This window comes from Bubalus bubalis, chromosome 20 (assembly GCF_019923935.1).
Source record: "Bubalus bubalis isolate 160015118507 breed Murrah chromosome 20, NDDB_SH_1, whole genome shotgun sequence".
Lineage (NCBI taxonomy): Eukaryota > Metazoa > Chordata > Mammalia > Artiodactyla > Bovidae > Bubalus > Bubalus bubalis.
In genome coordinates this window covers 64,323,228-64,338,436 of record NC_059176.1, presented here as the reverse complement: position 1 = coordinate 64,338,436, position 15,209 = coordinate 64,323,228, and the positions used below count along the sequence as shown (strand labels likewise).

At 40.7% G+C, this 15,209-nt stretch overlaps 2 protein-coding genes across 11 annotated transcripts in view; one reads left to right on the top strand and one right to left on the bottom strand.

Moving 5' to 3' along the window:
• Positions 1 to 12,542, bottom strand: part of ASB7 (ankyrin repeat and SOCS box containing 7) — a 56,090-nt gene extending 43,548 nt beyond the window's left edge. The window contains exons 1-5 of one of the 7 annotated variants that reach the window (XM_025271620.3): positions 12,042 to 12,539; positions 11,797 to 11,888; positions 7,017 to 7,159; positions 3,616 to 3,739; positions 1,429 to 1,697 (exon numbers count right to left, since the gene is read on the bottom strand). In XM_025271620.3, the coding sequence (XP_025127405.1) occupies positions 1,429 to 1,639 (211 nt within the window). In that variant the 5' untranslated portion in view covers positions 1,640 to 1,697; positions 3,616 to 3,739; positions 7,017 to 7,159; positions 11,797 to 11,888; positions 12,042 to 12,539. Of the gene's footprint in view, positions 1 to 1,428; positions 1,698 to 3,615; positions 3,740 to 7,016; positions 7,160 to 11,796; positions 11,889 to 12,041 lie in introns of all 7 variants that reach the window. The other 6 variants (XM_006053753.4, XM_044933127.2, XM_006053756.3 and 3 more) reach the window with 6 other exon arrangements.
• A 248-nt stretch (positions 12,543 to 12,790) lies between these two features.
• LINS1 (lines homolog 1) overlaps positions 12,791 to 15,209 on the top strand; it is a 32,562-nt gene continuing 30,143 nt past the window's right edge. Inside the window, exon 1 of one of the 4 annotated variants that reach the window (XM_044933125.2) lies at positions 12,791 to 12,968. The gene's annotated coding sequence lies outside the window, so the exon portion shown is untranslated. Of the gene's footprint in view, positions 13,344 to 15,209 lie in introns of all 4 variants that reach the window. The other 3 variants (XM_006053758.4, XM_006053759.4, XM_006053757.4) reach the window with 3 other exon arrangements.

Below are 15,209 nucleotides of genomic sequence, written 5' to 3'. Positions count from 1 at the left end.
CCAGACTTAGAGCCATGAGTTACTTCTGGGCAGGGGTGGGCAGACACGGGTTGGGAGCTGACCAAAGGGGACTTTGGCTTTGTTTATAATTTATTTGAAATTGTGTTTTATTTGTTTTAAGGAAACAAGTTCATATATTACCTGAGTAATTGACCTTTCTTTTTTAATTAGTTTTTTAAAAGCAAGGCTAACAGATGCAGAAAGTAACACAACTAGGTAGAATTTAAAAATCTGAGTTCGGTTCCTTCATTTTACTAAGCAGTATCAGAATTTTAACTATTCTGATTCTACACCCACTTCTTAGTGTTTCCAGACCTTTCTTCTGGCATACCTCATACAGTACTCCTTCACGGCCTTCTGTGCTGAGGTTTGCAAGTTTGAAGGTGAAATGAGGCATGAGCAAGGGCCACAGGGAGGGGCAGAGGACAGCCACAAAAGAGTTGGCCACTCACAGGACGCCACCGTTCGCTGGCCTGGGCCTCATATTCCTATCTTCACATAATTCACAAGACCCTAATGACAGCTGTGCGACTTCTGGCGTTTTCCGTACTTCAAAATCGTTTCCAAGCTTGACCAGTCAAAGTACAACACAGAAATGGAACTAAATGATTGGTAGGCAATCCAGGCCCTAGAGTAGCACATAATGAATCCTGAGTTCCAACTAAGCTGCTTTACATCATAATTTATGAAAATAATATGAGTACAAAAATACATTTGTTCATCTTGTACACTTGTACAAGTGTAAATCTAGGAAAATAAATTAAGTGGAAATCTAATGGGCAAAAAAGTGAGTTTAAGACAATTATTAGTTACTATTAATTACGGGAATGGACAGTTTTTCAAAGCAAAAACATAAAATGGTAAATGTAGCTTCCAACTGCATATAAAATTAGACCTCAGGTAATCTTGCAGGATACCTAGAAACTATGTACAATTCTAGAAAAGGCAAGAGCTAAAACAGTAATAAAAGCATCTAAAAATGCTTTTAGAAGAGGTAAATTCAAAAGATAGGGTATCATGAAGGCCATGGTATTTATAGGGGCCTATGGTATCTCTGTCTACTTGAGCAATTCTCAACAGGGGGAACTTGAGCAATTCTTAGTTGTTGGGACCACAGCCACTTCCGCTTCTGAAACAAAGCAAGTGGACAACCTGAAGAAAGGTTGCTTTTAGTTGAAATAATCTGGGGAAATCTGGCTATATAGAAACTAGAGTTATAAGGGGGGAAAAAAAGCACATTCAACAAACCAATTTTTTAGACAATCTGGTTTTAAACAAAACTCAGCATAACATCTTTACAAAGGAGAGAAGAAGTCGAGCATTAGAGAAAAGAAGCATTAGAAATTATATACACGTGCACACATTACTTTAAACAGAATTTCAATTGTTTCTTCTCGGGGAAAAAAGGTTTGCTCCCAGTAAACTCACCTCCATGCTCTAGAAATACTCGAACACATCTTTCCTTTCCTCTTGCTGCAGAGAAATGAAGCAGGGTCCAGCCATTGGCATCCCGACCATTTGGAGAGTAGCCTTGCTCTAACATCTTCCGCACTGTGTGAACATCCCCAGCAGCCACTGCAGCTTGAATCTGCAACTCTTCCTGGAGTTCAGGGTTCCTTCGACAATGGTGGTGTAACATCCTAGCTGAGTCCACTTTTTTTTTTTTACAAAGGATTCATTAGGTCACAGGGATCAGCCTTGAAGGGTAGGCACAATACATAAAATTTAGAATACCTGACACCTGACAGTGTGTTCATTAAATACCCCAGAATTTTCCATTGCTAATTCATGTAAGCCTCAGTGATGACAATTCATACCATAACAAATTAACATGTATCTGTTTTGACCAGAACTTTCAGTAATTTCCCTAAGATTATAAAAGATTTCAGAAAGAAAGTAAGGCATAGTCCCAAAATGCTGAAACAGGAAATTTCCTCTTACAGCCTTTTGTAAACTCAGAGTAAATATCAGTGAATACAACATAAAAGGGAAGGGGATGCTGGGCAGCTGAAGATGGATACAACAGAGGAAGCAAATGAGCACTTGTTTTAGGATTTCACATTTACCTAAAGCACATGGAAAATTTAATTTATAAACTATTCAACAAATCTATCACACATTAATAAGTAAACACTGAGTATCAAATGGACAATTCATAGACTAGGAAGACTAAAGACCTTCAACTATGAGAAGCAGTTTAACATTTAAAAGGCGAAGACCTTTAGGCTGGTCTCCCAAAAATATTTCAATAATATTTTACTTTTAGCCCCAGAAAGAGTGGAAAGCTGGAGGGAGGGGAAGGGGAAGTAGGTGGGGTTAAGCAAATTAGAGGGAAAAAAATGTGCAGATTATATTTACATTCCTTCATTTCTGTTTCTCTATCTATCCTTTCCACTTTAGGAAACAAGATTTACTACTCCTTGCCATATTTCTTTGGCACTTTTCTAATTTCCATTTTCCAGAAGTTTTATTCTACAAATATTCAAAGTAGTAATGTCATAAAAAATATTTTAAAAGAAGTCTAAACAATCTGCTGATTAACCACATGAAAAAAGTAAAAAGCAGTATATTGAATTTCTATACTTTCTAATAGGTCAAAAGAGGTCTGTACTCAAACTCAATATAAAATGAGCTTTCCTTCATGCAAATAGGAAAAGTTCAAATTGAACTGATGAAAAGTTATATCCTACATGTGTGCATACAAAAACTTTTAGTGTATTTCTAAGTTTTTAAATACACACAGAAACTTAAACTAACATAATTCTAAGAAGCCATTCCACCTGGGCTAACTTTAAGGACTAGATTAGACTCACCTCCTAATGAGTAGCTTCCATTTCAAAAAAAAAAAAATTATGTGAAAGTCCCTTAAAGACATTCTGGTCTCATATGTAGGTTAGACATCTTGGGACAATCTTGTTACCAATAATAATTTACCTTGGAAGACTTATCCCTATAGATGGTACAAAGGTCAATTTAAGGTAACTTAAGTCATAACTTTGGTCATGTTATCACAGCTCAATGGTATAATCAAAATATCCTACCTTGTTTATACACAGAAAATGGTTATTATTGATACAAACTCCTAAGTATCATTACAAAGTAATGTAATTTAAAAAATATCAGACCACTGCTACAAAGAACTGTTTCTTCAAGAAAAACTGGAAAATGAGAAACTTCCTGACAATTTGTTTTCTTAAGAAACATGATTTCCCCTTATCTTTCCACTTAATTACTTTTTCAACTGAAATTAAAATTAAGTCTCTTGCCTTAGAAATTTTAAAACCAAGAATCCTTCTGGACTAGGTTTTTGCTTATTTTTAGCATTGTAAGGGAAGGTAAAGACCATTAGAAGAAATTCACAGAAACTACCACCATATACTCAAAACAGTCCCCTTTAACAGATTTTTTTTTTTTTTTTAAACTGGGATGATTACCTTGGCACTTAAACAAGGCAATCTATACAAGGAAAAAGATTTAAACAATATCAAAACAAACCCAGATTTTCTTTTAGCAAGTGTCGTGTTTAGTATACATTAGGTAATCTGAATGAGAAATAAAACTAAATGGATTTTCCCCTAGAACAGCACAGACAACCTATGTCACTCAGTCACTTACCTTATGAAAGAATGCCCCTTTTCCTGATATGTGGATTGCCTAATAATCATTGTGCACATACAGCATTGTTGAGTGAGGGCTTAGAGTGTCTCCAGATTCTGGTGTTAATGAACTCTTTCTGAACCTGAAAACAAATGAAATAATAATCATGGAAAATTTTCTAAAAATAATAAAGAACCATAGCTACCTAAATAGTCTACCTTTTGACGAGCTAACATTTCAGCACATTACAACAACTTACAGAGCAAGGAACGAACTCAAATCAATTCTTAGAAGAAATTACCTCAACATCTACATTAATCTCCAACGTGGTATAGGATATGATTTATTGGGCGAAATTTTTTTTCTAAAAAGGCAGTTTTTTTTTAATAAAGAAAATAATAAATCTCATACTTGGAATTTGGATGCAAACACAAATTTTTTGGGGGGTCTATTCAGAATATATTTTCAGAACTGAATTACTTTTTAAGTGACATCATTAGTTTCTTGCTCTTTCTAAACAATGAAAATACATGTACACTCAATACAGTAGGTAGCCAGGGTCAAAATGGGATCTATGACAACTAAAAGGAGGTTGTCTTTAAATGCTTGTTTTTTGTATATGCAAAAGACATCATGTTAATAATTCTGAAACTGTTATGCCATTATGCATACACCAAACTAGGCAAAAGATTAACAACAGTCTTGCTGGCTTCTCCATATGAATCCTGAAAAAATTCTTTACAACTAAAAGAAAAGGGATCTTTCTCCACATCCATTAAATCCTAGATCTATGAATTCCATTAGGGTTAAGAACACATGCAAAGTGACTTCCACACATTACACCAGAAACCGTCCAGGAATTACTCATTGGGAGAACTGCCATCCCATTCTAGTGGGGTGGGTGTGCCAAGCCCTTTGTCACTTAAACAAGGAAAGGTCACACTGCCCAGCACCTGGATGAGCTATGGGGAAAAGTGGCAGTCACAGGTGGTGGCGGCTGCAGACCAGAATTTTCAACCAACCCAAATTAGTGCAGACTACTTTGACCCTTATCTCTTTTCACAATCTATTTTTCCCTGTCAAATTTCTTCAAGGAAGCCAAAGACTCTGCAAACATGCACTTGGAAATAAATAATATTTGGCTTAAAACTGCCTAACACTTTTAAATAAACAAACTAGGCATGTTCAGGACTCCTACACAGCAAGCTATAAAAACTGCAAAGCCCAGGAGATAGTGAAGGACAGGGAAGCCTGGCATGTTGCAGTCCAGGGGGTCGCAAAGAGTCGGACACAACTTAGAGATTGAACAACAACTTGTATGGATGTGAGAGTTGGACCATAAAGAAGGCTGAGCACCGAAGAACTGATGCTTTCGAACTGTGGTGCTAGAGAAGGTTCTTGAGAGTCCCTTGGACTGCAAGGTAATCAAACCAGTCAATCCTAAAAGAAATCAACTCTGAATATTCATTGGAAGGACTGATGCTGAAGCTACAATACTTTGGCCACCTGATGCAAAGAGCCAACTTACTGCAAAAGACCCTAATGCTGGGAAAGATGGAAGGTAAAAGGAGAAGAGGGTGGCAGAGGATGAGACGGTTAGACAGCATCACCGATTCAATGGCCATGAATCTGAGCATACTCTGGGAGACGGCGGAGGACAGAGGAGACTGGCGTGCTGCACTCCATGGGGTCACAAATAGACACAATTTAGCAACAGAACAGGAGAAGGCAATGACACCCCACTCCAGTCCTCTTGCCTGGAGAATCCCATGGATGGAGGAGCCTGGTAGGCTGCAGTCCATGGGGTCGCTGAGGGTTGGACATGACTGAGCGACTTTCCTTTCACTTTTCACTTTAATGCACTGGAGAAGGAAATGGCAGCCCACTCCAGTGTTCTTGCCTGGAGAATTCCAGGGACGGGGGAGCCTGGTGGGCTGCTGTCTATGGGGTTGCACAGAGTCGGACACGACTGAAGCGACTTAGCAGCAGCAGCAAAGGAACAACAATCCTTACAGAAATGGTTGATGCTGGAACTGGGCAGGAAATACAGAAGATGAGCCTAGAGCATCTTACAGTGCCAAAAGAGAAGGAAGTACTCCAAGAAAAATGCAAAGATGTCAAGGGGATACAGGAGCCAACTAGAAGAGCTCTCAATAGCCATGGTGGAACAAATCAAACAAGATAATCAAAGTACTATTAGATACTATCCCAAACTACACCTAAGTATCAGTAAGTCTGTATTGATAATGAACAACTGATTGACTTTAAAAGGGGGAGAAGAAATAAATCTCTTGTTCAAAATTCCGAATAATGTGTGTAGATTCACCCCCTCCCTTCACCCTTAAGGAGGTGGAACACAACTCCCCTTTCTCCTTAAGTGTGACTTCCTTTCAAAGATGATGAACCACTTTTCAAAGAGGATGAACTTTTCAGTGGGAAACCTGAAAGACAGTGCATCAGCTAGATAATTATGGCCAATATCAAGAGCACCATCAAAATCATGTTGTTAGCATGATATGATGAGAATGGCAATTTACCTGTGCTCTTTCTCCCCAAAACCCACAGCCACAGTCTAATCATGAGGAAAATACCAGACTGATTCCAATTGAGGGGCTATCTACAAAATATCTGAAACTCTTCAAAATGTCAAGATCATCAACAACAAGGAAACAAAGAAATCTGAGAAACTGTCACAGTGAAGAGGAGCCTAAAGAGACAGGACAACTAAAATGGAATGTAGTATCCTGGATGGGATCCTAGAACAGAGAACAGTTATTAGGTAAAAGCTAAAGAAATCAGAACAGAGTATGGATTTTAGTTAATAAAACTATTCAATACTGTTTCAATAACTGTGAGAAATGTGTCTATTAATGTAAGACGTTAGGGGAAGGTGAGTGTGTAATACATGGGAATTCTGTATCACTTTCAACATTTTTCTGCACATCTATAAAACTGTACTAAAATAAAAAATGCAAACTAATGTCTTCAATGATGAGCCTGCAGCATTTCCACACAGAACATGTCATTATTCTCCATGTGATCCACACCTCCATTTCAAGAATGAACACCACTGGATGCCTTACTTCTAAGTATTTCCTCGGTAACCCCTGTCCTCCTAAGAAAAGTGAAGATGACTTTTCACAGTCTTGAGCCTTTAAGAGTCCTTGTTTTTGTCATCGTTGCCTTCCATACACCCATCACCACTTCCATGAAGGCAGCAGAAATGGTGGGGGACGGCAAGTGAGGTGGAGGTTGAAAAGAATATTAAATGGCATTAATTTATTAATAATATCAAGAAAGGTTTTGTGTTAAAGGTCGAAGTGACTCAATTATTCCTCTCTATAAGCAAGATGCACAAACAACTCGTGATAATCCCACACCATCTACTCCAATCAGACAAACGAAAGTCTACTGAGTACCTTATAGTGCCTGGCATACTATGAGTCTTTGGCCACTGGTATTATCCCTGGAGAGAACTTACAGAGTTTTCGCATACTCCAAATGAATCAAATACTTGTAGAATGGTTAGGATCATTTTTCTTTATTCTGACCATACCAAGCTCTAGAAATAAAAAACACAGGTTTAAAGCAAAAAAAGCACTTTGTGCTTCAGTCTTTATGCGAAAAAACACACACACACACACCATGCACACACGACTCCTGTCCTCTTAAATTATGAAGGCCAAAGACTTATTACCAAAATATCCTAATAGTCCAAAGCATCAAGCAACTTAATTTCATCGCGGTGTAATTTTATGAGTTTGCATTTAATAGAGTAGAAGCATCCATGTATGTGTAAGTAAAGGGAAAAAGGCTACTGAACTCAGAAAGTTAACGTAATATTCAGTGGTAAAGTTACCATTAAAAACTACAGCAGAAGTACAGAGATAAGACAGAAAAAAATCTATTTCCCCTCAAAAAGTGCAAGTCTGAAAATCTGATAGCTCATGGAGTCACATATAAAACAAAATGGTGAAGGAGTCAATTTTCTAAGTAAACATATGTACAATGCAAGTTGACTCAGAATGACTAAAACTCTGAGGGTGCAATCTTTAGAAATTCCATTCTAGGTTTCAGTCAGAAAAGGAAAAAAAAAAAAACAAAAACATACTAACAAGGAAGACTTTAGAATTATGTATCAAAATGAACTGCTTCCCAATGTATATCACTTTTATAAAAGATTTTACTGCCCAATGTTAATAGTGTTTAAATTTTGCAAATTCATCTTTTCTACTTTACACTTAAAAAAGAAAACAATCTAGGCCTCCAAGCTTTCACAATGTTGACCATATTAGAAACTACAAATTTAGGAATTACATGCCATCTTATTTCCATACAGATATCAAGTGAACCTCATTAAGTTAAAACCAAACCTTCTTGCTTCATATAATTAAAAGAAATCTATATTCATAGAATAAAGAATAAAATAGCTATAAAGCAAAATATATTTAAGATCTGTCTAAAATTACATAACTTGCACCAAATTTGCCCACATGTCCCCAGTTTCCTTTGGCATAAATGATTAGTCATTAATAGCTTTTGCATATTACTTTCACTGAAAGGCCACACATTTTTTGATTAAGGGACACAAATTAGAACTGTGCTTTCAGATTTCACACGAACTGGAAACAAGGTAACAGCTTGCTACTCAAAAAAAGAAATAAGCATTTCTTTGCAGAATAAACAGAGATACAGGCTGTAAGGAAATAAAATCAGTAACTCCAAGGATACTGGATCTAAGGGGAAAAAAAAAAACACCAAAAAACATGACTAGCTCACAAATCCCAAGAGGGAAGATAGATGCAGAAATACTACAATGCCCAAAGCATGTAACATGGCTGCGATGGATGTTGATGAGGTCGACTCATATAACCAAGAGCCTGGAACCCAAAACGAAGTAGAAGTGTTATTTTAGGATCACTTGGCTGAGTACCACAGTGTTTCTGTTTTAAAACAAGTGAGGGTATTCATATTTCCTCCAAATTACTGGGCCTCCATATAACAAGTATTTATAATCATGTACAACTTTTCTACAAGCTTCCTAAGTTCTGACAGAAAGACCAACAATTTTCATGGAATGTAGACAAGGCAACAGAGGAAATTTTGTAGTTCACTTACTTCAAGTCAATTTAAAGTGTAAATCACAAGTATCATATATGATGAAATCTTGTCAACTTTATCTTTTTAACCTATGTCTGGCCTTACCATCTTAGCAGCCTCATATCAGTACCTAAGTTTATGAGAAAGGAGATAAGTCTTCTACGTAGGGCATACTTTCTGTTGAAGATGAAGTGAAAAGGCTGAAAGTCAGGTATTAGATATGCTTACAGAAACGACCTGATTTTACAGACTTTTTAGGAATCATATGTACTTCTGTGTTATCAAAGTTAAATGTGAACAAAATAAAGTGGTATTTGTATGTGTCATAATATAATTGTGAATGGCATCACTTTAGGTATGAAGACAGTCAGTACTGGCCACAGCATACTCAAAATGCATCACTTCAATTAAAATCAGTGATTCTCCCTATGGGGTTATAAATCTTACTTGGTTACCAAAAAAGCTGGGTGTTTATATTTTTTCTTTTCAAAACCATGTGTCTGACAATAGAATTAACAAAAAGTTAACTACCAGACTGAAGAATATAAATCAATCAACAGGCTTTTTTGGTAATACAGTATTCACATTAAATGTTTGGCATAATCTAGACCAAATACTCTCAATCATGCTAACATTAAGAACAGATGTTGACAATTTATATATACTCCATAATCTTAGAAAAACCATTAAAAGCTGAGAGGATCAATGAAATAGTTAAGAAATCAGAAAGAACAGAGAGGAAAGTAGTGGTCTCTCTTTACCTTACATACTTGACTCAGCACAGGTGATAAAACCCCTCAGAAATGAAAACATGCTAGAGTTCAATCTAAAGCAGAAAAATATTTAACTAAGAAGGCCTGAACAGAAAATACACGCAATTCATCTTTACCTTAAAAACATGCTTCAAGTATTTTAGCAATTTTTTAAAAGGTCTAAAGTAATCATTAGGCATTTCTCTGGCGATTCACATATTTAAATAATGAAAATTGCCTTCTACCTAGCTTTTACTGAAATGCAGTGAACCCTACATGTACAGAGGGAGCTTCCCAGGTTCCCAGTTGGTGAAGAATCTGCTTGCCAATATGGGACACACAAGAGATGTGGGCTCGATCCCTGGGTGGGGAAGATCCCCTTGAGGAGGAAATGGCAATCCACTCCAGTGTTCTTGCTTGGAAAATTTCATGGACAGAGGAGCCTGGTGGGCTGCAGTTAATCATGTCACAATGAGCCGGACATGGGACATGGCTGACCATACATGCACTCTACGTGTACGTACAAAAGGTGCCCTAAATGTTCACTGTGGAATAGTCATTAGTCAATACTGATTCTAAACCCCATTCAGTAGCATACATTCTCATTTTGGTATCCAGTTCCAGGTCTCAAGATTACGCAAACCCTCAAAGCCCTTTAAAAGTATCTTTAGCTGCACCTTGACAATTAGAAGAATCAGGTAAGAGATTCATTTCTTTATCCGGAAGGCAGAAAGTCCAGAGGAAGAGAACAAGTCAAAGATTTCCTAACAACTTTTGCTATTTTAAGCACTTCTTTGCATGTAAAATTCCCTAAAAAATCTGTGATAATAAAATAACTCTGAGATTAACAAGCGACTTTATACTCCTGTTATTGGATGTTAGAGAAGTTTTTCACTTGGCTCATTTCTGAATTAACTCTAACATGATTTCCCTGTTCATATCCCCTCTTTAGGACTTACATGAATGTCCTAAACTTACCTTTAGTGCATTTTAAAAGGTGGCAACAAAATGCAGATGCTTAAATTTCAATCTAACAAATTCTCTGTAAGGGTTTCAAAATAAGAAATCTTATGAAAAGTGCCAAAATAAAACCCTACGTTCTAAACATACCAAAATATTCTTTTGCCCTTTTTTTTTTGATGTTTTGTAGCTTTATTAGTATAACATTTCTCAATGTACAATAAATTTTACATATTTAAAAAGTACAATTTGGTGAGCTTTGATGCAACTATGCACTTATTCCCATAGTCAAAGTCCCCTCTTAACAAGTTACATGTTTCCATTTATTATTTCATATATGTGAAACATTACACACATTCTAAAATTTACCTCTGCCCTAAAATATAGGATTTAGCTTCTCTATTTTATACAACAAAAAATTCTAGCTAAGAAAAATAAATGGTTTTCTAAATAAAAAAATAGAGAAAGAAACAAAGTAAAAAGCTTTTAGTGTTGAGTGTTGAAGCTGTGTTTTCTACCAGTGTTATTTTATCCTAAAGTTCTTGCTCTTTCAGTTACATCAGACTTCTCATGTGTGCATACTCAGTCCCTTCAGTCATGTCCAACTGTATGCAACTTTTGTTTTTAAATTCCTGAGCGTCAAATGATTAACAAGATATTGCATAAAGTTTTATAAGTACTAGAAAATCTGAGATATAACAAATATGATTTATCTTTTTATAAGAGTTTCATAGCCCTTACATATCTGTCACACGGAAACACACAAAAGCCCAGAGTTAATTATACATAAGTGCTTCAGTAGAGTATTGCTTTCATATCATTCACATTATTAAGGTACACAGATTCACTTTTTGCTATAGGAAAAAAAATCACATTATTTTCTGAAACTCACAAATTTCAAGCTATTACTGAACCTTCCTTCACGAACTCTTGTGAGGTAACTCAAAAGATAATCTGATGGAGGTAGAGGAATGATAGCAAAGAAGAGGGGAAAACAGAAAATTGTGGTTTAATTAAAAAGCAGAGTCATCCAGAATTAACAAGCAATTAATAAGGAATTGGGCAATTCCTATGAGAATAAGAGGGGCTGGGGGAGCTACAAAAAGGTCTCAAAGTCTCTGAGTAGGGTAAATGGTGGAGTGTACCAAAAGACAAATGCAACACATGGAAACACACTGTTCAGAGGGAAAGGCGGAAAAAAGGTCCTGGGAAAGAGAAGTTATTAAAATGTTAAAGACTGGGGCACGGGCAGCGTTTTTGTTTTTGCTGGAAAGCTAGAAGCCAGAAAAGGGGTGCATTGCCAGGTAACTATCCAGAAGAGAAAGCACCGATTAATGAGGTAGGGGCCAGGAATAAACAATGGGGGAGGGGAGGGCTGGCTCGTTACCTTGACGGTGGAAGCTGGTCAGAGCTTCGCGGCTGCTCGGGCGGGTGGGCAGACCCTCTCCTGCCGTCGCTCGCCCCCCAGCCAGCTCACACCTGGAAATCAGAGACCCGTGAGCGGGGCAGAGCCCCGGGGCCGGGGCGGAGGGGGCCCCGGGGCAGAGAGCGGGGCGGGCCGGCAGGAAGCGGCAGGCTTCCCCTCCGTCCCGGACCGGCCCCTTCCCCTCAGCGGGGGTAACCGACTTTTACCTGTCTCCTCAGCTGCTGCCTCCCTTCCTTCTTCCAGCCGCCTCCACACTCACCAACTTCTCCATTGAGGAAACAGCCCGGGCAGGGCCGGACCCGGCTGTCCCTGCTCCTCCGCGGCGCCTCCCGGCCCCAGCCTGCCAGCATCCAGATGGCCCGGCCGGGCGGAGGCGGCGGCGGTGGCCGCCGGGCGTCCTGGGGCAGGGGTGCAGGGAGGAAGTCCCGGCGCGGGCGGGGGGCAGCCCCGGTCCGAGCGCTCGGGGCAGGGGGCTGCCGCGCTCCTGGCCGGGGGCGCCCGGCCACTGAGGGGCCCGGGAGGGCTCGGGGCGGCGAGGGCCCGGCTCTCACGGAGCCCGTAGTGCCTACCGCCGGGGCGCCAGGCAGGGGGCTTTCGGGATGCACTTTGCACCGGGCCACCCCCGCCCCCTCCCTCCAGCACTTTGGGGTCACTGGGACGGGACCAAGCCCTCAGCAGCCAATCAGCGGCCGCACTGGAGCCGGAGCCCGGAGCCGTAAACCAGGTCTGAGGTGGGTGGGGGCGGTGGGGGGTGGGGGGGACTTGGTTGGTTGGTTGCTTCCTTCTCTCCTCCTTACCCCAGCGGCCCCCACCCCTTGCCTGCCGTAAAGCGGCCTGCGTATTCGCGACAGTTAGAGGAGGCGTGCCGAGCGAGGCTAGGAGTCGCCTCTGATTGGTCACATTCACTTCCCCCCCCCCCCTCCCCGCCCCAACTTCGCGGCTTCGGACGCTCCGCCCCTGGCGGAGGGACTCCACGCGGTTGCTAAGAAACACTATATACCGAACAGGACCTCTGCGCAAGCGGGAGGAGGCAGCGCCCTGTACTTTCTGTGAACTACGGTGGCCCGGAAGGGGCCGGCGTTTGCTCGAACGGCAAAGCGGAGGCGGCGTGGCTTGAGGCAGATCTCCAGCAGGTAACTGGAAGAGGTCGCTACGCTCGGCGACGGGGGAAGCGGCTGTGCGGCCGATGAGAGGCTGTTTCGAGGCTTAGGACTGAGGAGGTGTCAGTCCCCAGGAAGCGAGGAGAGGCGCTCCTCGTCCCGCCGCCGTCGGTGCTTTTCAGACGCGAGCGCCGGCTCCTAGGCTGCGCTCCAGGGCCTGAGGCGCCGTTAGCTCCCGGCTGGGCGCGCCTCGCCTCACGCGGAAGAGGACACTGTGGCTTGGCGGTGACGCTTCAAGGGCTTTCCTGCGAGGACAGCGGCCCTTGAGAATTCCTGCGAATGAAAGGGAAAAGAGTGGAAAATGTGGGAGATGGCCGTGTTTATTAAGTGCGTTTTTTCACTTACCAGGTATTTACCCTAAGCTGGGCAGTGTCCTAGCCGTCAGGGAGACAACAGCGAACAAGATACATGTAATCCTTTGCCCTCGTGAAGCTTTCAGATCAGATCAGATCAGTCGCTCAGTCGTGTCCGACTCTTTAGCAAAGAGACTGACAGACACGAAATTATTTACTAGATAGGGATGGGGTCGAGCTTGGCTTGGACGTGATGGCTCTTTTAGCTAGGAAGGGTCTCTGAGGAAGTGATATTTGACTCGCCATCTGAGTGAGGAAGACTCAGCCATGCTAAGATCGAGGTGGGGGCGGGGGCGGGGGGAAATCAAAGTCCGAAGTCTCTGACTGGAATAATCTTTGCCGTTGCTAGGAACTGCAAGAAAGAAGGCCAGCTAGTCAGGCAGGGAAACTGATTGATAATGAAGTTGGTTATGGGAGTGGAGGGTGTACGACAGGCTGCATATCTTGCAGGACCTTGTAGCAGGTGGTCGGGAAGATCTATTTATGTTTTGAAAAGATCACTGGCTGCTCAGTGGAGAAGACTAGCTGAGAGTGAGGTTACTGCAGATGTGAAAGATTTGTGGTAGTCCAGGCAAGAGTTGACATTATCTTAAACTTAGTCACCCAGTACAGCAGACGTTTGGCTACCACCAGTGTCCTCAAGAAATGCCTATCTAATTGTATAAAGAAAGTATGTATTTCAACATATCAACTACTTTTATGTAATAAAATACATTAAGATGTTTTGTGGCAGATGGGGATCACTGCAAACATTTCAAATTGATATCCTGCTATTTTATTGTACATTATCATTCATCAAGAATATTCATTTTTCTGCCTTCTACATGAGCTGTTTATTGGCTTAGGTAGGCAAACTGGACTCAGGCCTATCCAGGGAAGCTCATAGTCAAGTGTGGGGAAACCAAATTAGAAAATTATTGCAGACAATTCAGTGAGACAAATACTATATATAGCCTGAGGGAGCACTTGGCCAAGGCCCTTAATCCTGACTTGGATATGTGGTAGGCTCCCCAAGACTGGAGGTTTCCTCCTTGAAGGTTGAGAGTGGGAGGGGAAAGGCTAAGTATGATTTTAGGGAGAATGGGCCAAGAAAAGTAATCCTTAAAGTGCACAGAGTTTCTGAGGCCCTCAGAGAAAACCTGGAGCTAAATTTGTGGGGCACAGACCTAACAAGACCCCAACAGTCAGATCTTGAAGGGCATGCTAAGCCATGTTCAGGAATTTGTACTTTATCCGAATCAAAGTGGAGATGTTTTTCAGAAGGAAGTGCGTGTCGGGAAACAACTACTTAACAAGGACTCTGTTGTGGTTGTCCAGGGTAGGAGTGGTGTACTGTAACAGTGGCCATAAGGGTGGAAAGAAGTGAGGTGAGAGAGGGTCTGGAAAGATAGCCAGGTTTCTTGCTTGGGTGACTAGGAGATACAGGTGCCATATACTGAGATGGCAACTTTGAGAGACCATAGAGTGAGTTGAGTTTGTGCTGAAGGTGCTGTGGAAATTCCAAGTGGAGTTCTCCACTGGAATTTAGATATTTGAGAGTAGACCCTAGAAGAGAGCTAAACCTAATTGTGGATTCTGGAGTTGTTAGTGTGGAGATGTTAATTCAAGATATTGAGAGACTGTGAAACATTAAGGAGACTACAATCAGCTCTCTGTTGTATTCATGGGTTCTGCTTCTGTAGTTTCAGCCAACCTCCAGTCAAAAATATTTGTAAAAAGAAAAAAGTTCCAGGAAGTTACAAAAAGCAAAACTTGAACTTGCCACCAGCTTAGCAACTATTTACATAGCATTTATATTGTATAATATATTCTAAGTAAGCCAGAGGTGATTTAAAATATAGGAGAGGATGTGCATTGTTGT